This window comes from Cibotium barometz, chromosome 25 (assembly GCF_041138505.1).
Source record: "Cibotium barometz isolate CiBa-2024 chromosome 25, ASM4113850v1, whole genome shotgun sequence".
Taxonomy (NCBI): domain Eukaryota; kingdom Viridiplantae; phylum Streptophyta; class Polypodiopsida; order Cyatheales; family Cibotiaceae; genus Cibotium; species Cibotium barometz.
Window position 1 is genome coordinate 23,587,794 of NC_141070.1, and position 23,900 is coordinate 23,611,693.

Sequence of the window (23,900 nt, forward strand, 5' to 3'; positions counted from 1 at the left end):
GGTGCTGTGTCTTCCTCTTCCCTCTCTTCTTCTTGGTACACGTGCTGCCAGTTGGTTACAGTGTTGGGTTTTATGCTGTGTATGCACCCAGAGGAGTGCTAGTGATCATCAGTAGATTACTGGGGCACTTTTTACTTCAGTTAGTGGAGGTTTTTTCCCCCAGTTTAGGTCAGTTTCACTTATATGCAGTTTATAAGTGTTTTGGTCCACCCGGCACATTTATGGCCGGACATGTGAACACTTATCTTTTAGGGTCACTATCATGTGGCTATTGTACTTTACTTTTCTAATCATTGAAGCATACTGGAAGTCGTGTTCACTCCTCTCTCTTGGTTTCCACGCCTGATTGCCTTCTGTAAACCCTAACCCTAATCCTTGAGTGCCTTCAATTGGTATCAGAGCATTGAAGCTCTGCATTGCTGCTGCCCGTACAACATACGTACACCTTGTCTGCGCCAACTTCAGTACACCTTGTCAGCGCCGGCTTCAACATCTGCTGCCCGTACACCTTGTCTGCGCTGCCTTCAGCTACAACTGTGCGCTGTACAGCATTCCGTACCTGACAGCGCCGTACAGCATACTGTACCTGTCAGCGTACGTGTACCAGCCCGTACAGTCAAGCGCAGCCATACATCTGTGCGCCGCCTTCTGTAACTTGGTCGCCTTCAGTCGGGTACTGCAACAGTCAAGCGCCGCCTACTGTACCTGTTTCGAATGATTGCGCCTGTCATCGCCTGTACCTGAAACAGCAGCACACGCGTATACTGTACCTGATTGGAAGACTGCGCCAGGACAGTACTGTGGAACCGGTAGTACACGACTACAATAGTACAGTCAAAGTACATGCACAGTACAGCACCTCGATTGAGTTGCTGAGTACCTGCACAATACAGAAGTGGTAAGCATTACATATTTTGAATATTGGGCATTTTTATTTTCTCTGTGAAAATATACAGGCACAACAGGCAGATTTTCTAGCAAGAAAATATACAGGTTTTTTTGCACAGTTTGGGTGCAGCAAATTTGGGCATTTTTGGGGCATTTTGGCATTGTGTACGCCATTTGCTGCTCTACTCAGTCATTGGTGCATTGAGCTGCACATTCAGAGGATTGAGAGTGCAGGCAGATTTGGGTGAACTGTATTCAGTGGAGTACAGTTATTATCAGGGTTTCTGTTATTGGGTTTTTTGGTAAACAGGTACAACATTGTGCGTAAAGCATAATGGCAAATCAACAGCAAAGTGATGTATTCACATATTTGTCTAAGGAAGACAAATTGGATGGCACGAACTACTCCTTGTGGAGTTTTATGCTGAAAAATGTGCTTGTGGCAAAAGGTCTTTGGGATTTTGTTAGTGGTGATGAACCACGTCCAGGTCCATTGGCTCCAGAGACTCCTCCCCAAGGGGGTGCTCGTGGACGAGGACAACAGGTACAGGCTCCAGGACAGCCATTGCCTGTTCAGAGAACAAATGCTCAAAAGACATGGGATGCCAGGGATGCACAAGCTTTGTCACTCATTGCATTGTCAGTACAGAGGTCCATTATACCTCATATTCGTTCTGCTGGCTCTTCACAGAATGCATGGGTGACTTTGGAGCAGATGTATGCTGCTCGTAATGAGGCTAGGATCTCATTTTTGAAAAGAGAGCTTGAAAATCAGAAGATGAATGAAGGAGATGATATGTCTAGCCACTTAAACAAGCTGCAGGATTTGAGAGAGCAACTCATCAATGTGGATGAGATTATTCCTGAGACACAGCTTGTGTCCACCATCTTGCACTCTTTGCCAAGATCTTACTTGGCTTTCCATACCTCTTTGAACCTCAGCATGAGGAATGCTGTTGAACCCCTCAAGTATCAGGAACTTGTTGCTCTCTTACTACAAGAGGAGCAAATGAGGAAGAATATGAATATGAACACAAATGCTGAACAAGCATTTACTACAGGTCAAAAGGGGAAAGGAAAAACTCAGCCAAAGAGTGCAAATCAAAACTCAGGTGATGGTGGTTCTTCACAGGATACCAAGAAAGGTGATGGACAGCCCAAGAAGAAGGGCAAATGTCATTACTGTAAGAAGCCAGGTCACTACATCACGGAATGTAGGAAGAGGATTGCCAAAGAGAAGGCAAAGGAAGCTGGGATGTCTGTTAATGATGCTCCTAAAGCTCCTCCAGAGACTGCTTCTTTTGTTGAGGACAGGGATTACTGTTTTTATACATGCAGCTATGATGCCTCTTGGTCTTCACAGGCACTCAGTTTGACAGAGCATGCATGTACTTGGTATTTTGATAGTGGTGCCTCAAAGCATATCACATCTCGCAGGGATTTGTTTAGTCATGTTGGCCCTGCCCCTGTTGGCAAAACTGTTCAGTGTGCCAACAATGCTTCATATCCAGTTTGTGGCATTGGGGAGATTCAGCTTACAGCCATTGATGGCTCCATTCTCCGCCTTACAGATGCCTTATATGTACCAGGGATAAAGAAGAATTTGTTGTCCATTTCTTCTTTAGCACATTGTGGAATGCAGGTCTACTTTGATGATGATAAATGCATGGTCAGAGACAAAGCAAATGCCTTGACCTTGATGCTTACTGGTACATTATGTCATGGACTTTATGAGTTGGATGCATTTCAGCCAGTGGATCAGTCTGCTTATCATGCATTCACTCTTACTCCAGCTATGGTTGATGCGGAGTTATGGCATGCTCGCATGGGGCATGTAAATTTTGGTAGTCTTATGCTTATGCAGCGACATAATATGTTTACAGATCTACCTCTCATGGAGAAGCCTCCAGATCACATTTGTGAAGGATGTATTTTGGGAAAAATGCACAGGTTTTCCTTCCCACGTGATCAGGCTCTAAGAGCAACTGCAAAGTTGCAACTTATACACAGTGATCTTTGTGGTCCCATGCAGACGAAGTCATTAGGTGGTTGCTTTTATTTTGCAACATTTATTGATGACTTCTCTCGTATATGCTGGGTCTATCCTTTGACACAGAAATCACAGGTATATGATGCATTTTTGGCCTTTGTAGCACTTGCTGAGACAAAGTCAGGATGCAAGGTGAAGACTCTCCGTTCTGACCGAGGGGGGGAATATATGTCACATATGCTGAATTCCTTTCTTGGGAGTAGAGGTATAAAACATCAGTATACTACTCCTTACACTCCACAGCAGAATGGGGTTGCAGAAAGGAAAAATCGGTCACTCATGGAGATGGCCACATGTATGCTAAAGGCAAAAAGACTACCACATATCTTTTGGGTGGAAGCAGTAATGTGTGCTTGTCATATTTTGAATCGATGTCCCACAAAGGCATTGGTTTCTATTACTCCTTTTGAGGCTTGGCATCGCCGCAAGCCTTCTGTATCGAATTTTCGTATCTTTGGGTGTCTTGCATATGCACACATACCCAAAGAGTTGAGGAGGAAGCTTGATGATAAAGCCACAAAATGCATTTTTGTTGGGTATAGCCGTGAGAGCAAGGGCTACAGGTTATATGACCCACTATCCAGGAAGATATTCATCAGTCGGGATGTGATTTTTGATGAAAAATCAGAAATATCCATGGCTGGTTATGAGGCAAATCAGGCTGAAAATGATGTGTTTGAAGGTCTACTACCCATGGAGTTTCATTCCACAGTTGGTGATCCAACTCATGAGGGTACTGGACAGCCAGCAAATGATGTAGGTGGTGCAGAAATTCAGCAGCCAAATGAGCCAGAAGCTGAACCAAATATGGGACAGCAGGCACCACAGGTCAGACATATACCTAGATGGTATTTGAGGACATTACAGGACAGCCATTTAGAGGGTCCTCTTGCTGGTCGTACTCGTAGGGAGACAAGGACCAATGAGCATGCACACATCATGGATTTGAATCTGGTTATGGCAGCCAGTTTACAGGATGATGATGAGCCTGATTCATTTGTGGATGCACGAGATAATGTGCATTGGAACAAAGCCATGCAGGATGAGATTGATTCTATTAAAAAGAATCAAACATGGGATTTGGTTGACCTACCCAAAGGCAAGAAAGCCATTGGTACTAAATGGGTCTATAAGTTGAAAAGACATGCAGATGGATCCATTGACAGGTACAAAGCCCGTCTAGTTGCAAAGGGCTATGCACAGAAGAAGGGCATTGATTATGAGGAGACATTTGCTCCTACATCCCGTATGTCGACACTTAGGTGTGTCATTGCATTGGCTGCACATCGTGGTTGGGTTGTTCACCAGTTGGACATAAAGACTGCATTCCTACATGGGGACCTCGAGGAGGAAGTTTATGTATTTCAGCCCATGGGATTTGCAGAACATGGTCATGAGGGGAAAGTTTGCAGGCTGAAAAAGGCCTTGTATGGTTTGAAACAAGCTCCACGAGCTTGGTACGCAAAAATAGATGCTTTTCTACTCACTCAGGGATTTGTGAACAGTCCATCAGAGGCCACTCTGTATGTAAAGAAAGAAGACACAGATCTGCTGGTCATCAGTCTTTATGTGGATGATCTCTTGCTCATGGGATCAAATGATGACAAAATTGCAGCTTTTAAGGAGATACTGCAACAGACATTTGACATGTCTGACTTGGGCCTTGTACATTACTATTTGGGCATACAGTTTGTGCAGGATAACAGAGGCATTGGGTTGTTGCAATCACGTTATGTTGCTAAACTTCTGGAGAAGTTTAAATTTCAGGATTGCAAGCCTATTAGTACTCCTATGGAGCCTGGGATGAAACTGTCACTACAAGATGACAGTGTTTCCTTTGATGCCACTACATATGCTCAGGCTGTTGGATGCCTCATTTACTTGTGTAATACAAGGCCAGATATTCAGTATGCAGTCTCTCAGTTGAGCAGATTCATGCACAGCCCACGGTTGTCACATTGGCAAGCTGTGAAGCGTGTATTCCGTTATTTGCAGGGTACCTCGTCTCTTGGTTTGCTTTATCCTGAGGGGGGTGACATGCAGTTACATGCTTACAGTGATTCAGATTGGGCTGGTGACTTTGATACCAGACATTCCACTAGTGGAAATTGTTTCTTCCTTGGCGCTTCATGCATTTCTTGGCTAAGCAAGAAACAGACCACAGTGGCCACTTCGTCTTGTGAGGCAGAGTACAGAGCAGCCTACACTACTACTGTTGAGTGTGTTTGGCTGCGTCGTCTCATGACTGATATGGATATTTCAGTGGAGGAGCCTACACCTATCTATACTGATAGTCAGAGTGCCATTGCTGTGGCCAGGAATCCTGTGTTTCATGCTCGCACGAAACACATTGAGATTCACTATCATTTTGTTCGGGAGAGACTCCAGGCAGGAGATATCAGTCTGATCTACTGTCCTACAGATCAGAATGTGGCAGACATCTTCACCAAGGCATTACCACGTCCGAAATTTGAAGCATTCCGCAATGCTTTGAATTTGTTTCCTTTTGGTGGATCATGTACAGTGATCACATATCACTCCAGGGGGGTTTGTTGGGTTTTATGCTGTGTATGCACCCAGAGGAGTGCTAGTGATCATCAGTAGATTACTGGGGCACTTTTTACTTCAATTAGTGGAGGTTTTTTCCCCCAGTTTAGGTCAGTTTCACTTATATGCAGTTTATAAGTGTTTTGGTCCACCCGGCACATTTATGGCCGGACATGTGAACACTTATCTTTTAGGGTCACTATCATGTGGCTATTGTACTTTACTTTTCTAATCATTGAAGCATACTGGAAGTCGTGTTCACTCCTCTCTCTTGGTTTCCACGCCTGATTGCCTTCTGTAAACCCTAACCCTAATCCTTGAGTGCCTTCATACAGCAGCGTTTTTTGCATTATCTCATCTGCGTTTTTGGAGGCAGTGCAGGCAGGTGTTCTTTTCAGGAATGGTGCCTTCCCAGCTCAGCCAACCTTTGCTTTGTCAGAGTTCTCAGACTCATGGGTGCACACTTGGATTCACATCCTCGAGGTGTGTGTGGAAGACTGTTAGTCCTTTCTCAAATAGCAGAGGGGGTCTATGAGTTTGTGCCAGTTCAGCAAAGTTTTGCTGGTGTACAAGTGTTTCCTTTAGGTTCTCAGGGTGTTCACCTTGTGAGGGGGATGTGCTTACTTGACAAGGTGAGCCACTCCTATTCCCCAGGCAGATGGCCTTCTGGATTACATGGTGCAGGCACAGGAGTCTTGAAACCGGCCTCTGATAGAAACCAGAGTGCGGTAGGAGCAATCACCCGTCCACTTGTAGTCTAGATGAGAAACCAAACACAGATTGGGGCTAGAGTGCCCAAATCTGAAAACACAGCGACACCTGTTGGCCCCAAAGCTTGGCGCCCCTTGCGGTATTTCTTTATTCAATTAAAATAATATGTATGGCTGAGTACAACACAAAGACCAGCCAAGAGTTTACACCTGTAAGTCCAATCTGACGGCCCACAATTCCTTCTCAGCACAGAGGATCTATGCACACAGATCTGTGTCCTCAAGCAACACACTGTGCCTCCCTCTGATCAGCCAAGATCACAAAGCAGGCCAGCCATGGGCATACATCTGGCATAACTCAAGAGCATGATACATCTTCTCAGCTCAAACATACATATGCTGTTCAATCTCTGTCTTAATCCCTTGTCAATCTGCCATACTCCTCCTCTCACAAGGAGCCAGATAACACATACCTGCAGCAGACATCAAGCAATAGAAAGAGAGATGGATGAACAGTAACAGAGCTTACCAAGTTCAGCTCGTGAAACAACACTGGAGGAAGCAACAGCACCAATCTGTGCCTGCAGGCACTTGAATCCACAATCCTGCTTCACACGTGTGCTTGCTCTTGCCTGTATCCTCCTCCTGATGCTCACTCCTATGCTGTCCTTGAAAGTACAGATCTGAAAATCAGCACAGTACCCGTCTGTACCGCCTCGGGATACGTGCCAAGCGTTGTACTTGCATAAACAGCCTGCTGTCCACTTCTGTACCTGCCTGAACCAGCACACACAGTTCTGTCCAGCACCCTGAAAAGCGCCGCCTGCACCAGAACTTGATGTATCTGACTGCCCGTACACTGTACGGCAGTCGTACAGTAGGGTATGGGCTGAAAAACAGACTGTACAGCCTGTACAGATCTTCTGCGCAGCCCAACCAGCAGAGAAGAAGCACCACAGCTCTGCGCTCCTCAGTCCACAGCAAACCCAGCAGTCGTACAGCACTGTACGGCTGCTGTACGGCCTGTTTACAGCACACAGCTTGCAGAAAACAGCAGCTACAGCACAGATACAGCAGCCGCCTGCAGCTCCTCTTGCTTTTCCACGCTAGTACACAAGCGCATGAGGGCTTCTCCACTTTTGCTACACGACTCCCCAAAAAGGGAAGAGAGAGAGAGAAGAGAGAGAAAACTCCTCCCCAATTTAATCCCTAGGGCCCCAACTTAAATAAGTTCCTAGGGCCACTAAGGCCTAGGGGCAAACTTCAATAAACATTAAAACTTAATGTTTTTAGTTTCCCCCTTCACACCTAGGGATGTCCACACATCTTAAACACTGTCCGGGCACCCCCCATGTGAATCATAAAATATTCTGACTCTGCAACCACCATGCCCACACTTGTCCTGCTCCATCTTCATAGGGCCATGACATACCCCCCTCTTGAAAGATGGCAAGCGTCCTCGATTGCATTCTGGTGATGCATCAAAATATCCAAAGTGAAATATACAATATGGCAAGATCAGCGTCCCAATCTCTCTGAGCCATATACATGTATCAACATTCACTGCAAACCAATGGCATAGTAATAGTCCAAGTTGTATACCACTGTGAACCATACATATCCACAAAAATCTCCATGTGACTAGTACACATATATCATAGAAGTCCCATAAACAGATGTACTGTCAGCCTCAGTACCTTCGGATGAGATAAAATCTGCACCAAGCGACCTCTAGATGTCATCTGAGCCTGTCTGTACCAAGGGAGTGGAGGTGCTACCCCCCTCTTGAGCATCAGGTAATGCTCCAGACCCATGCTCTGCTGAACCTGAATGAGCCACAATAAGAGTCGGCTCTAACTCAAAGGCATCGAGATAAAGCTGCAAAACCTGAGGTGAATCTGTTAAGTCACCTTCCTCCATCCACTTCGCATCCATCGGTGAATAGTTCTTGAACTTCACAAGATAGCGACGGGAAACTTTACCTCGTACCTTCCTTTCTTTATGTGCCAGTATCTGCTCTGGAATCAGAACCTCATCAAGTTCCTCAACTTCCGGCTGAGCCTCATCTGATACATCCTCAGGCACATCCCCACGGAAAGGTCTAAGAAGACTCACGTGAAAAGCATTGTGAATCCTCCAGTGATCTGGTAACTTCAAACGATAGGTTACCTCACCAATCTTTTCCAAAACCTGAAAAGGCCCATAATATCGCATGCTCAACTTAGGGAATAAGCGCTCTTTACCCTTCATCTTCTTGAGTCTAGCCTTTTCAAAGCGCAAAAGAACCCAATCACCCAATGCAAACTGTAAATCACGTCTCTGACGGTCTGCGGCTTTCTTTTGCTTCTGCTGAGTTTTCTGGAGGGCCAACTTAACTCTCCGATAAGCTTCATCCAAGCTCTCCACATACTGATCAGCCTCAAAGATCTTATCCTTTGTATGCAAAATGGGTGGTACCTTCTTCCCTCCTTCTACAATCTCAAAAGGCGCCTTGCCTGTCGAGCTATGTACAGTGTTGTTATATGCAAACTCCACCAAAGGAAGATACTTTTCCCATTGTTGCTTGTGCTCTGACACATAACACTTGAGAAGATCCAACACTGTAGAGTTAGCCTCTTCTGACTGACCATCTGTCTGTGGATGAAATGACGATGAAAACTTGAGAGTTGTACCCATGTTGTCAAACAACCCTCTCCAAAACAAACTCGTCATCCGTGGATCACGGTCACTAATGATAGACGTAGGCAAGCCATGATACTTGAAGATGTTCGCCATGAACAACTTCACCATATGATCCACTTTAATTGTCTTCCGCACGGGAATGAAATGAGCCTGCTTATTGAACCTGCATATGATAGTCCAGATGCCATCATTTCCCGTTTGTGTCCGTGGAAGATCAAATACAAAATCCATGGCAATGCTCTCCCAAGGTCTATCCGGAATAGGTAAAGGCTGTAATAACCCTGGTGTCTTCTGACGGTCAAACTTTACCTTCTGACATACGATGCATTGCCTCACAAAGGCATCAACATCTCTTCTCAAGGTTGGCCAATAAAAGAAAGTCTCCACTGCTTTTACCGTGGCGTCAATACCTCTATGACCTGCATACGGTGGAGCATGACTTTCAATCATAACCTTGAGTCGCAATGGCCTGGTAACACACAGTCTGCCATGCATCAATAAAAACCCATCTTTGAGAGTGTAATGCTCATGCCGCTGACCCTCAGACATCTGATCATACAACCTTTCAAAGTCCTCATCATGGGCATACTGCTCTTTCATTTCATCAAGCTCATGATGATAAGCAAGTGAAACTGCAGAGACCTGTGGCTTGCGTGACAAAGCATCTGCCACTACATTCTTTTTGCCTTCCACATGCACAATCTGGAAGTGAAACATTGACAAAAAGTTTGCCCAACGCATATGCTTCTCTGAAAGCTTAGTCTGCGTGAGGAAATAACGCAAGGTCTGATGATCTGTCTGTACAGTAAAATCAGCCCCAAGCAAGTAGTGTTTCCATGTAGAAAGAGCGTGAATTACAACCAACATCTCTTTCTCATACACCTGTAAATGCTTCTCGGCATCTTGCAAAACTCTACTCTCATAGGCTATCACATGTCCCTCTTGCATGAGAACTGCACCAATGCTACTTCCACATGCATCACACTGGACAACAAAAGCCTTTCGGAGGTCCGGTAACACCAATACTGGGTCCGAAGTAAGCTTTTCTTTGAGCTTTTTGAATGCTGTAATTTCCCGATCAGCCCATCTAAACGGAGTTGCTTTCTTCGTCAAAGCATGAAGAGGCGAAGCAATTTCAGCAAAGTGCCGTATGTAACGCCTGTAATAGGAACACAATCCTAAAAAGCTGCGTACATCATGCACGGTCCTCAAAGCTGGCCAATTAAGTATTGCTTCCACCTTTGCTGGATCCATACGGACTCCATGACCAGACACAATATGCCCCAAGAAATGTATATCCTGCAAAAAGAACTCACTCTTCTTGCCATTAACCACCAATCTATGGTTTCTGAGTTCTGCAAACACAACGGCCAAATGCCTTCTATGCTCTTCCTCAGTTCGTGAATGCACAATCATATCATCAAAGAATGTGCCCACAAACTCTCTATGAGGCCTGAAAATCCTGTCCATCATTCTGTTAAATGTGGCAGGCGCATTTGTTAAACCAAAGGGCATAACCAAGAACTCATACAACCCAAATGTGGTTCGGAATGCTGTCTTATGCACATCCTCGGGTCTAATGCGTATCTGATGATACCCGCTTTTCAAGTCAATACGACTAAAAACTGTGGAGCCCTGTAAGCGGTCCAAGATGTCATCGATCCTCGGTATGGGGAATCGATTCTTGATGGTATTCTTATTCAGCGCCCTGTAATCAACACACATGCGCCAAGAACCATCCTTCTTCTGCACTAAGAGCACAGGTGAGCAAAAGGGTGATGAGCTAGGCTGAATCAACCCCTTATTCAATAGCTCCTGCACCTGACTCATAATCTCTTCCTGTTGGGCTGCACTAACACGATACGGCGGTCTATTCGGTGGAGTACTACCAGGAATCAGATCTATGGCATGATCTTCTGGCCTCTCAGGAGGTAATTCTCCTGGCAATGACTCGGAAAAACAGTCTTGAAACTCACTTAAGAAATCAGCCCTGTCCTTATCTAACATTGACAAATTAGACTTAGACTCATCATCCTGTGCATCCTTTACATAAATCAAGTACGCGGAAAGATGCTTTTTCATTACTGATGAAATCGCCGAAGCGGATACAATAGGAACAGATTCCCCTTTGAGTTTTACATCCAATACATGCTCTTTCCCTCTATGAGTCAGAGTAATTTTCCTATTGTAAGTATCCACCACCGCATGTACCCTGTGGCACCATGGCATCCCCAACAAAACATCACAGCCATCCAAAGGCATGATGAAGAACTCCTCGCTGTCCACATAACCCTGCAAATGAAGCCGAAGCTTCCCAATGATAGGAGTAACGGGTTCTGCATACCCTGGACAAGCCATATTAGCCTCATGTAGCGGCCCCATCTCCTCTACGCGAATCCCCAATCGGCCAACCAAATCTGGTGAAATGAAGTTGGCTCTAGCACCTGTGTCAAAGAAGATCAAAGCATTCTGATCTCTCACTTTGCCCCATGCCCTGCACAACTCTGTAGCTTCACCACTTAGCTGCTCACCCACAAGATCAGGAACTAAGCCTGCAGAAGGCTTTTGTTTCTTTGGCTTGGGCTCTCCTTTATTGTCAGGGTCCTTCTTGGACGTTCTTTTGGGACAATTGAATGACATATGCCCCTCTTCAGTACAGTAAAAACACTTTTGAGCATCTCTCAAAGCCTGTCTTTCCTCAGAAGTCCTTTTGGGCATTGGCAACTTCTTATACTTTGTCTCTGTAGACCCTTTAGCATCACGAGAAGCATGCCCAAATTTTTCAGCTTTCTTGCCCAATTTCTTACTGCCTTTAAACCCAGATGAACCACCTGTGAGTAACGCATTAGCTGTCATAGCATTTTCAATCATCTGTGACATGTTCGTTACTCTTGTCTTTATACAGTAATCTCGTACCTCCTTGGGCAGCCCACAACAATACTTCTCAACCTGCTCAGATAATGGCACGGCACGATAAGAAGTCACTGGGAGTAGAGCTTCCCAAAACTTCTTGTTATAATCCTCCAAACTATCACACTTTGAAGCATCCAGCTTGTGCCATGCTGTCATAACATCCACCTCGAATGTAGATGTGAGCCAAACGGAAGAGAAAACCTGTTTGAATTGGACCCATGTGGTGGGTGCTATGCCCTGCAAAAGAAGAGTAGACCACCACTGCAAAGCATTGCCCTTGAGAAAAGTGGCAGCTTTCCTCACCTTTGAGGACTCTGTGTAATTCCCACCAGAAAAAGCAGCATCAAACTGCTGTAAAAAGGTAAGTGCCTTCAATTTATCCTTGGCCCCACTGAAAGTGTCAAACTTCACTGCAGCTCCCCCTTCCTTGTAATCCTTCGCCTTTCCCATAGGCGTTAGATTATCATATGGAAGTGGTTTCGTAAGATTGCTGCCCCCAACATTCATACCCATCATTGGGTCAACATTTCCCATTCCAACACCAGGCATACCATACATCCCAGCCATGTTTCCATACATTCCACTATGCATACCTGGCTGCATGCCACCAAACATATTGCCTTGCATCCCAGGTTGCATGCTTCCAAACACATTTCCTTGCATACCGGACTGCATACCACCATACATATTCCCTTGCATGCCAGGCTGAAAATTGGCTCCAAAAGGCCCATACATACCCATGCCTCCCTGAGGATAACCCCCAGTCATGGATTGGAACACCGAGCCACCACCAAAGTACCCTGGATGCATGTTCTGCTGAGGAATAGGTGGCTGTCCATAGAAGGAACTCTGTGGGTTAGCACCAAAAGCATGCTGCATATTCGGAAACTGGGAAGGAGATGGATCCTGTGGAGTGGTACCACTATGACCTTGAGAAAGATTCTTCGAACGAACCTCCTTCTTCTTTTTCTGGGGCTCTGAGTGAGATCTCAAAAATTCAGCAAATCTCTCACTCTGTGTGAGCTGCATAAAAGTATCCATAACACTAGCCAAGCGATCTTTGAACCGAGCATCATCATCCTCTTTACCATGCACATCTTCTGGCTGTGTTACATCCTCATAAGGCTCAACATCTGCAGCCTGTTCTCCTGCAAAAATATCCTCAGATACATCTCTTTCAGGAGAAGTCTCTTGCTCTTCTTCTTCATGATAGAAGTACTCTTCCTCTGTATCAGACATGATTGCTGAATTTTCAGCAATGGCTTTCTCCAAAGCAACCACGAGCTCACCCCCTTCAGAAAGTTGATGATTGGTCCCGGGGACGGAACCTTGAAACCGGCCTCTGATAGAAACCAGAGTGCGGTAGGAGCAATCACCCGTCCACTTGTAGTCTAGATGAGAAACCAAACACAGATTGGGGCTAGAGTGCCCAAATCTGAAAACACAGCGACACCTGTTGGCCCCAAAGCTTGGCGCCCCTTGCGGTATTTCTTTATTCAATTAAAATAATATGTATGGCTGAGTACAACACAAAGACCAGCCAAGAGTTTACACCTGTAAGTCCAATCTGACGGCCCACAATTCCTTCTCAGCACAGAGGATCTATGCACACAGATCTGTGTCCTCAAGCAACACACTGTGCCTCCCTCTGATCAGCCAAGATCACAAAGCAGGCCAGCCATGGGCATACCATACATCTGGCATAACTCAAGAGCATGATACATCTTCTCAGCTCAAACATACATATGCTGTTCAATCTCTGTCTTAATCCCTTGTCAATCTGCCATACTCCTCCTCTCACAAGGAGCCAGATAACACATACCTGCAGCAGACATCAAGCAATAGAAAGAGAGATGGATGAACAGTAACAGAGCTTACCAAGTTCAGCTCGTGAAACAACACTGGAGGAAGCAACAGCACCAATCTGTGCCTGCAGGCACTTGAATCCACAATCCTGCTTCACACGTGTGCTTGCTCTTGCCTGTATCCTCCTCCTGATGCTCACTCCTATGCTGTCCTTGAAAGTACAGATCTGAAAATCAGCACAGTACCCGTCTGTACCGCCTCGGGATACGTGCCAGGCGTTGTACTTGCATAAACAGCTTGCTGTCCACTTCTGTACCTGCCTGAACCAGCACACACAGTTCTGTCCAGCACCCTGAAAAGCGCCGCCTGCACCAGAACTTGATGTATCTGACTGCCCGTACACTGTGCGGCAGTCGTACAGTAGGGTATGGGCTGAAAAACAGACTGTACAGCCTGTACAGATCTTCTGCGCAGCCCAACCAGCAGAGAAGAAGCACCACAGCTCTGCGCTCCTCAGTCCACAGCAAACCCAGCAGTCGTACAGCACTGTACGGCTGCTGTACGGCCTGTTTACAGCACACAGCTTGCAGAAAACAGCAGCTACAGCACAGATACAGCAGCCGCCTGCAGCTCCTCTTGCTTTTCCACGCTAGTACACAAGCGCATGAGGGCTTCTCCACTTTTGCTACACGACTCCCCAAAAAGGGAAGAGAGAGAGAGAAGAGAGAGAAAACTCCTCCCCAATTTAATCCCTAGGGCCCCAACTTAAATAAGTTCCTAGGGCCACTAAGGCCTAGGGGCAAACTTCAATAAACATTAAAACTTAATGTTTTTAGTTTCCCCCTTCACACCTAGGGATGTCCACACATCTTAAACACTGTCCGGGCACCCCCCATGTGAATCATAAAATATTCTGACTCTGCAACCACCATGCCCACACTTGTCCTGCTCCATTTTCATAGGGCCATGACAAGTCTTCATCCCTAGGATTTGGGAGCTTGGTGTACAGGTTGTTGATATCAGCATTCATGCAAAGGCAAGCTAGCTCTAGCTCATTTGGTGACAAGAGCTGTTGTCATGTTTCACAAGTACTTGCTCAGTTTGCAGGATGGGAACAAGATGCATGGCAGGTGTACATGTTCATTGGGTACAGGTAGGTACCAATGGAGCATTAATTTGGAGCAGATGATTAACATCAGATTGTGCTTTGGGATGATGTGTTGTGGATGGTTGGTTCCACATGGACACGTGACTAGTTGGTTCGGAGCTTGCCAGCTGGGGGTGTCAGGTTTTGGCAGGAGAGCTTCCTTGAGCTCAGTGCCATATTAACACCAAAGAGCTCAAGGGGTGTTGCCATGTGATTGGGTAGGGGTGTGTGAGTAGTAGTCCCATCACGCGACAACGAGTTATGAATACAGTTTTTAAAGGTCATGTGCCGATAAGATTGTCAGCTACAGTGCTGGAGGTATGTTTCTTCCACTTGGAGTGTTAGCAGGACAGAGAAGCATTCTTGGACCGAGGGATACATGGAGATCCGGAAACCTTGTATCTGGAGATTGGTGCTCAACAAGCTCAGAGTTGGAGGCTTGAGTACCAGAGCTGATGTAGACATTGTGGGCCTTTAGGGTGTCTAGAGGGGGTGCCAACATAGAGAAAGTTTGGTGGTGTTCTCTAAGGAGCAGATTTTTTCTTGGGAGTAGAGTCAGACGACATCCTTTCTTGGGCTGAAGAGGGAGCACATTGTGTGGGCTGGTGTGATACAGATTGGGTTGGAGATATGGGCATTTGTGGTTCATTTTTGGATTTTGCTGGACTTCTAGATCGGGAACAGTTTCTTGGAGGAAGTGGTAGAGGCGGGAGAAGATCGACTTCTCGACTTGCTTTGGAGGTTTCCTTTTCCAGCTCCTTGGACCAGTTTTCTCTCCAAGGGTCTGAGAGGGGATGTTAGCATTATTCATCTCCTGGTAGTGTGCCCAAGTTGTGTATCAAGGGTGCCCAGATTTATCCCGGGCAGCACCGTATTTTTTCCCTCTGTTCAAGGCCCTTGGTTGTAGGGTTGGCCACCCATTTTTACCTGTTTATTATTTTCTAGTCGTGAGTCCTTTTTCTAGAGCAAGTCAGCCAGCTCCTGTAGGGGCTATATAAGCCAGGCTCTTATTTCATTAGTTCTCACCTTGACAGGGGCCAGGCCCGGGTCCTCCCTAACGGGAGTAGTCGTTCATCATGCCCTCACCTACGAGGACCACCCCCTGCACCACAGGGCTGTTTGTATCATTGCTTCTTCATCATTATGCAGATTCGTTTTCTTTCTCTTTGTGCCTATGTCTCACGCTTTCCACTGCGCACTTTTGATTTTTGTTTTGTTTTTCGAGCCGGGGTCAGAGATGAGCATGCTCATCTCTGAGACTCGAGCAAAGAAACGCTTTTGTCATTAGCTTCGTCGCCTCGATCGTGAGGACGGTTTCGCTACTTCCTTAAGGCATGGCCTCGGAAGACCCAAGAGCTAGGCACAACAGCGACCAAGAACTCCCTAAGGAGCCCAGGTACTGTGGGACTTGCCTTTAGGCTCACCCACTAAAAACTCTCCAAACCCGGGGGGTTTCCGGAGAGGAATTGCCCTACCCACATTGGGCGTCGGCTCGAATGCACACTTTTGACACCCACAACAGAGGCCCTAGTGTGTAATGTACAAACAGGAGATGACTGCTAACACCCCCTCTCAGCTCCTGGATGTGGAACCAACCCCAATGAGCTCGAGTGCTGCCGGAGCATAGTCTAAGGTAGAGACTTCATGAAGAGGTCTGCCGCATTGTCCTCCGTCGAACAAAAGTCTAGCAAGATGTCATCAGCAAAAATCTTCTCACGAACAAAGTGACTCTGGATGACCATGGGTTCCGGCAGTGGAAACCCAATCCCACCAAGTAACCTCTGCAACCGCACCACAAGCAGCCCGGTACTTTGCCTCTATAGACGACAAGGCAATAGTTGGCTGCCTCTTGCTACTCCATGAAACAGCTCCTAAGCCGAGGGTAAAACAATAGCCTAATGTAAATCTCCTCATGTCTGGATCTCCTCCCCAAACTAAGTCACTCCAACCGTGGAGTCTGACTCCACGGTAGTTCCCCCTCTAGTATCATAGAAGAGTCCAAGATCCTTCATACGTTACAGAAACCACAAGACCCACAATCCTGCGTCCCAATGAGTCTTCAAAGGCGTCTGCAAAAATAAGCTCAACAGTCCCACCGCGAAGCTCAAGTCCAATCTGGTGTTCAGCAACCAAATCAATGAACCAAACCGCTTCCGATACAAAGAGGCATCAACTTGCTCACAAGGATCATCAACTGGAACTTTGATATGCCAAGTCCTGGGAACCTGCTATACAAGGTCTTCCAGAACCTATTAACCACCCCCTCTGAATCCGGAACCTCAACGCCTGGAGGCTGTTCAACGGACACCTCCTCCTGCAAGTCACCATTTGCCACTTGCTTGGCTTTCCTACAAGTCGGGAAAGAGCTTCCGGAACTGTGCAGGAGGCTCTTTGTCCCAACTGATACGAGACATCAAAGCATAGTTCACCTATAAAGGCTCCTCTATATGACGAATGCAAGAACTGGAGTGTTCCTGCCTACTGCCATCATCTGGCAAGCCATCCACCATCTGGTCCCAAAAAGCCTGCTGCAACGTATCCACATTCAAGTGGTCATGACGAAACTGCCACACATCACCTAACTGAGAACCTATAAGAGAGAGTGCTGAGAGTTTGTAGACCCCATTCTCCACTCCGCCTTCCCATACAACCTGGCTTTGTCTCGAAGAGCAACAAAATGCTCCTCAAACTCCACCCATACACCTGTCTTGCAAACCTCATGCATTGACAACAGATGAAGACCAAGAAATGGGACAAAAAGAACCTGGGAGGAATGCTTCCCCCCTTTGCCATCGGGAACGATCTCTAACCTGCCCTCACTGTGAATAGGCATAGTGGACTCGTCACCAATCATGATGTGACCTGCATGCCTCCGAAGATCCTATAATAACTCTCGGGAAGGAGTCATGTGCCTGGAAGCACCACTGTCTAGAATCCAATCTCGAGTGTCCCTAGCGGTGAGTCCAACGACCTCCCTACTCGAAGAAGATGAAACGCCGGTGTCCATAATCTCCAAGTGCACAAAAGCTGGAGTCTTCACGGTTGCTGCTAAGGAATCTTCACCCTTCTCGGTGCTCCGCTTAGGACATTTTCTCCAATAATGGCCTTTCTTGCCACAATTGTTACAAGTCCTCTTTGCCTTCAAGGCGTCACGATCCAAGTCGGGCTCCTACTTAGAAGACTTCTCTTGTGAAGACTTCCCTTTGCCCTCACTACAGCCTCGTGACTACTGGCCAGTCAAGGCCTCCGAACCCCCACCCTATGGAGGGTTTGTAAAACGCTCATCCTAGTCCAAGACCATAAGCACAAGCTCCTTTCATGTGATGATGCTGAGCCTACCACTTGTGATCAAAGAGGAGTAGAAAGCTGAGTACTGAGAGGTCAGATGAGACAGCAAAGTGATGGCCATGTCCTCTGAAGATATCTCCTTCCCAGCCTCTGAAGAACCTTCTGCTCAAGAGCCTACTACTTGTTGATGTGCTCCTGCATCATCGAAGACTTTGCAGGATCCATCACCCGCATCTGTACTTCCAAGGAGATCCGCTTCATGGGTGATACCCTGTTATACAGAGAAGCCAAATGCTGCCAAATCCCTCTGGCCAACGTCATATCAAAAGTAGAGGGTAACAACTCCCCGTCCCCCAACTTTGGCCATGGAACACCAACAATAATGAAATCAGCCAAGACATAAGACTCCAATACAAACTCCATCATAACCTTCCAGATGCCATAGTTTGTCCCGCCTAACTGTCGATCCACCGGGAACGTGGGGAGAGTAGGGATCTTCACGTGCTTTTTAGCCATCTCAAGCAAGTCTGCCATCTTGGGGGGGTTGCTTTGGTCTTGTGAAGGGAGGGTGGGTGGCAAAAAAATGAAGAAGAGGCTACAACTAATATGCAAGGTGGCTGTCCAACAGTGATAGCCGCCTTCTACCCAATCTCCAAGTCTCGACCAGCCCAAGAGATCTCCAATCAGCACCAAAAACCAGCAGCCGCACAAGCTCTTCAAATCTCTTGCAAGCTCCAAGGTCTTCAAGAAACAGTCCCGCAAGCTCTCCAATGTCTCCAACCTTCAAGCCACCTAGGGCTTTGATACCATGTCGGAATGCGCAGCAGATATGAGACAAACTACTGATAGCACAACGTAGCAAGACACCAACAATGAAGATGAGCAAACGCAAGAGAGAACCACCCGCCTAGAAAACGCTGAACTGTGTGGAGAAGAGCAAACGCAAAAGAAAGAGAGAGAAGCTGTATGAACTCTACTCTATATACAAGATCCGGTACACATACCCAATACATGAGGTGTGGGAGCCAAGCCCACTATATATACGGTCCAGGGCTGCTGAGGCCAACAGCAGTCCCTACTGCTCACGACCCAAAAACAGCAGTCAGCCAAAGAAAAGCCAAGTCGGCCAGGTCATCACAGTCGGCCAGACCAGAAAATAGGTAGCCAGCATACTCCTGCCCCACGACCACAGAAAACAGGGGGAAAATGGAGAAACACCTAATAGGCAGGCACACCCACAACAGAGGCAATGTACAGACAGGAGATGACTGACTGCTAACAATGCATTGGTTGCATATGAAGGTCTGCTAATGTGATGGCTGCACTCAAGTTGAGTATAGCCAAGTTGGTCATGATCAGCCCTGCAGAGGGCTCATGAATTCTAGGAATGCAATACCCCACTTTCTCAAATTGATAAGTTTAACCGCAACCATGAAAGACAAGAGTCGCCCAAAAATCCTGTTATAACATTTGGTGGTAAACTACGCTTTTGGCCATGTACTCCTAAACTAAGCCTGCATGTTCCTAACACCATGTCTGGCTTCTTACCCCCACATTATGCTGTTTCTATAGAACTGTATTTTACAAACCCAAAATAGAAAGGCCATAATGCTTGGCCAGATAAGTAGTATTTTAAGTAGGTAAAACCCAAGATCTGTGATGTCATGTATGCATCCCACTACATCCTACATGATGTGGAATAATGTTGCCCTAAGAAATGGCACTGCCCATCACACAAACCTGTAGCACGAACAAGAATTTTTCACTCAAATCTTCTTCTTTTCCTCCTCCTCCTCCTCCTCCTCCTCTCTCTCTCTCTCTCTCTCTCTCTCTCTCTCTCTCTCTCTCTCTCGCTTGCATTCTAAACTTGAATCTTCAAGATCTTACCTCGCTTAGATATCTCTTGTGCACATGGTAATTGTCCAGGTAGACTTCGTCCTCTGGACGCGTTCTCTTGATCCCAGACTGAAGTGAACTTGAATCCAGGCCCATTGTCTGTCAACTCAGTGATTCAGGCACCAAGGATGGCTAAGATCGTTTCTGTGTGCAGGGTCATATTCACACTTGGACGCCCACGTCTGGGCAGGGTAGCCGAACTCTATGTAAACGTCCCCCGTCCTTGAGAGCTTCATTTGGGCGGTGTGGAAATGTTGTGGAGCATGCAATAAATAACCACCCACAACGTTTTGGTGGTTGCAATTAATTAATTATCATGGAATGGAGTATGTTGTCTTTGAATGCTTGACACGTGTCTTTGCATGCCTTTGTTTTGTATGGTTTCTTGTTTTGTCATCTTCCCAATTCGCAGGTTCGTCGCCACAACATTAACAATATCCCACATTATCACTTAAGGAGGATCAAGTTACTCTGATAATACCATTGATCAAATGACACATTATCACTTAAGGAGAATCAAGGTACTCTTGTAAATTCATTGATGAAATGACAAATTCTGGAATAAGAAATCAAGTAAAAACAAACAACATAATGGATCATGGGGTCGAAAACAAAAAAAAAACTCATTGTTGCATATGATTTGATTTGGTAAGGAGCCATTGACTATGCCTTAAACTTGTATTACACTCCTTAGGCGTGGCAAAATCATTTTGGAAACAGTTGGATAAGTATTTTGCGCCCAGAATCACATTAGTCGACATGGGAAGTTCCCACGTGAAATTGCAGGAAAATCGTTCACAACATGAACCGTTTTCTGCAACTTCACGCCGTGAACCACTCCCGACATCAACACCGCGATTAATGTCGCAATTCATGAGATTACCTTACCAAAAATAGGTAGCCTTATCCTGACAGCTCTGACACCACAAGGTTTGATAAAATTAAGAATCGTGAATATGTAAAAAATCACTCACGATGTGAACTATTTCAGAACACTTCATGGCGTGAATCAATTTTAGGTCACGACGTGAACCATTTTAGAACCCTTCATGGCATGAACTATTTTAGAACCCTTCATGGCATGAACTATTTTTTAGTTCACGACGTGAACCAATTACTTTTCACGACGTAAAACCTTATCTCTTCATGGCGTGAACTTTTTTTGCAATGTCACGCCTTAATAAAAAACTCACGAACTTTGTATAGTCAGATTAAGGCTAAGGAAGTCTTGAAAAAATTGAAACCCATAACAAGGTAACGTGGAATTAAGGCTAAGGAAGTCTTGAAAAAATTGAAACCCATAACAAGGTAACGTGGAATTCTGATTCTAAAAGCAAAATTTTAAACATGTGAAAGTGCATAAAATCGTTCACAACGTGAACTATTTTCTAACACTTCATGCTGTGAACTGTTCTTTGCAATCTCACGGCCTTAGAAACAAGTTGACAGAATCTGATCAAAATTTAATTGGGACAGAAAAATAGCTTATCAAATCATAACAAACATGCACTTAAGGTCTGAAAAGCTCATCGAAAACGACCTTACACCTGACGACAATACATCAAATCACCCAAGATCTTCCTATCAAAAAAGTGTGGGTTCAGGCCACTCAGTAAGCACTCAATTGAGTGTCTTAAGGAATATGGCCACCATTGAAACTAGTAGTGAAGAATCCATGGAAGAAGGGTTGCGTTACTCTAGGTTTGGGGAAGAGGAGAAACCACCCTCCCCAACCAGATCTAGCGGTATCATTGATATCACCCGGGGATTTTTTGGTCTCCAAACCAACCATGACGAAGAAGCGCAATCTATGGGCATGGGTTCGTCAACCAGCGCTGGACTTGGTCTGAGGCAAGAAGTGCCTATCTAACCATCAAATTCGAGGCTGTCAAACACTTCCAAACTTAGAACCCATAAATGAAGAGCCTAGAGTGGAGAAAAGGTTTGCAACCCCAGAAGAAGAGGATAACCTAGCAAGAGCGGCGAGCGAAGTGGAGGACCATCTGTACACCAAAAAGGACATCGAGCAAATGATCAATCTTCCTACATTCCTACAGGACATGGAACTCTTAATTCTGCAAAGGCATACAGAGAAAACTAATGATAAGCCATTCCAAAGTGCAGTGGTAGGACTATCTTGTGGACCGAAGATGCCTAGAAGAGCCAACATAGGAAGAGGAAGAGGTCTAGGTAGGGGGGAGCAATTCCTCAAAGACTAAGGGTGGATCCAACCCTCAATCTTAATGCACAAGGATGGATCTGTTGAATATGGCCGCAGAAATGGGCCGAGGAATGGTTAGGGAACTAGGCACTGCTCTAGAATCCCGACCCTCCCAAATGAAGCCACACCATTTCCAAGCTTGTTATGGGGATGGTGTTAAAACCCTAAGATCTCTCTAGATAATTGTTATGCATAAACATGCATAAATCAAGCATAACTCATCCACCCGAGCACCCTTGAGCCCAAGGGATGCACACATGAATTATAAATGAAATACATCATACCTCTACCTTGATTTCCCATACCATCAAGAGGTATAACTCCAATCCAATAGCATGTAGCTATAGTGTGAAATGGTAGGTGAGTAGATATGATCCTCTACACAAGAGAGCATAACATAGCCTTGGCCTCACAAGCCCAAGCCTCCAAGCCTCCCTTGAGTGTGCCCCATGTCCCTATTATATAGGAGGGCCCTCAAGTGACTCTTGACTCTCCATTTCCCATGTGTGACCCTTGGATGCCTGACCCTAACCTTAACCCTTAAGGTTAGTCCTAACCCATGCTCCACTAAAGCTTGTTCCCATGCTCCCATGCTCATAAGCCTAATGTCGGTTAGCCTCCTAGTATATGCACACATAATGTGCATATAACATACTTCCCCTCTCTCAAAACATTGCACTCTTGCAATGAGAAGAAGGAGAACTGCACTGAACATAATCAACCGACTCCCAAGTCGAATCCTCTATTTTCATATCTTTCCACCTAATTTTAACCTCAAGGATTAATCAACTACAAAGTTTCCTTTCCCTGAATTCAAGTACCTTATCAGGTTCATGTAGAACATAGAATAAATCTTCGACTTCAACGAGTTCTTGAGGAGTAACTGTGTAATCCTCACCTCCCAGTTTCCTTTTCAATCTATTGATATGAAAGACTGGATGAACTCTAACATGTAGAGGTAGTTTAAGTTCATACGCAACCATTCAATCCAATGTATAAATCAAAATAGACCACAATATCTAGGAGATAAATTCAAGCATTTTCCTATTGACAAAGTCTCAAAATATTTAGGAACATTTAAATAAACCAACACTCCTGGTTCAAAAGAGAGAGATGAGCGTCCCCTATCAACATAAAACCGTGCCCTATCTTGAGCACTCATGATAGAATCCCGAGCTTCGGTCAGCATTTCCTACATATCACACAAGAAATCCCTCGATGCATCAAGCTCAATGTCCTTAAGACCGACATCAATAGGTGCCCTGGGTTAATACCCATACATAAGCATGAATGGACTAAAACCAATAGCCGTATGTTTAAAACTGTTATAGGCAAATTCCATCATTGGAAGATATTTTTCCCAATTTGATGCTTTTCCAGGAGACATATGCACGAAGCATATCCTCTACAATCTGATTCATACGCTCTGTTTGCCCATCAGACTGCGGATGATCAGAGGAATTCATACTCAAAGTAATTTCCTCGTTGTAGACCATTCGGAATAAAGTAGAAAAACATGGCATTATAACAGCAGGAACCATGGATCCATCGGCGCCCCGATGTACCCATATCTGCACATGGAATAATCGACGTCTCGAGTTACCCATATCAACATAGAGAGTTATCAACGTCTTGATGAGTCACATATGTCCATCCGTAAACCATCAGGTTGATTGTATAAATCACCTAAAGTACGGAACTAGAGAAAGAAATGCCAACAAAGGAAAAATCCAAATTTTCTTAATCCGAACA

At 45.5% G+C, this 23,900-nt stretch overlaps 1 protein-coding gene across 1 annotated transcript in view; it reads right to left on the bottom strand.

Annotated features, from left to right (window-relative positions):
* LOC147624367 (uncharacterized) overlaps positions 1 to 20,189 on the bottom strand; it is a 31,637-nt gene extending 11,448 nt beyond the window's left edge. Inside the window, exon 1 of the mRNA XM_086819352.1 lies at positions 19,919 to 20,189. Coding sequence (XP_086675478.1) covers positions 19,919 to 20,023 — 105 coding nt within the window. The 5' untranslated portion in view covers positions 20,024 to 20,189. The remainder of the gene's footprint in view (positions 1 to 19,918) is intronic.
* Positions 20,190 to 23,900: the final 3,711 nt, after the last annotated feature.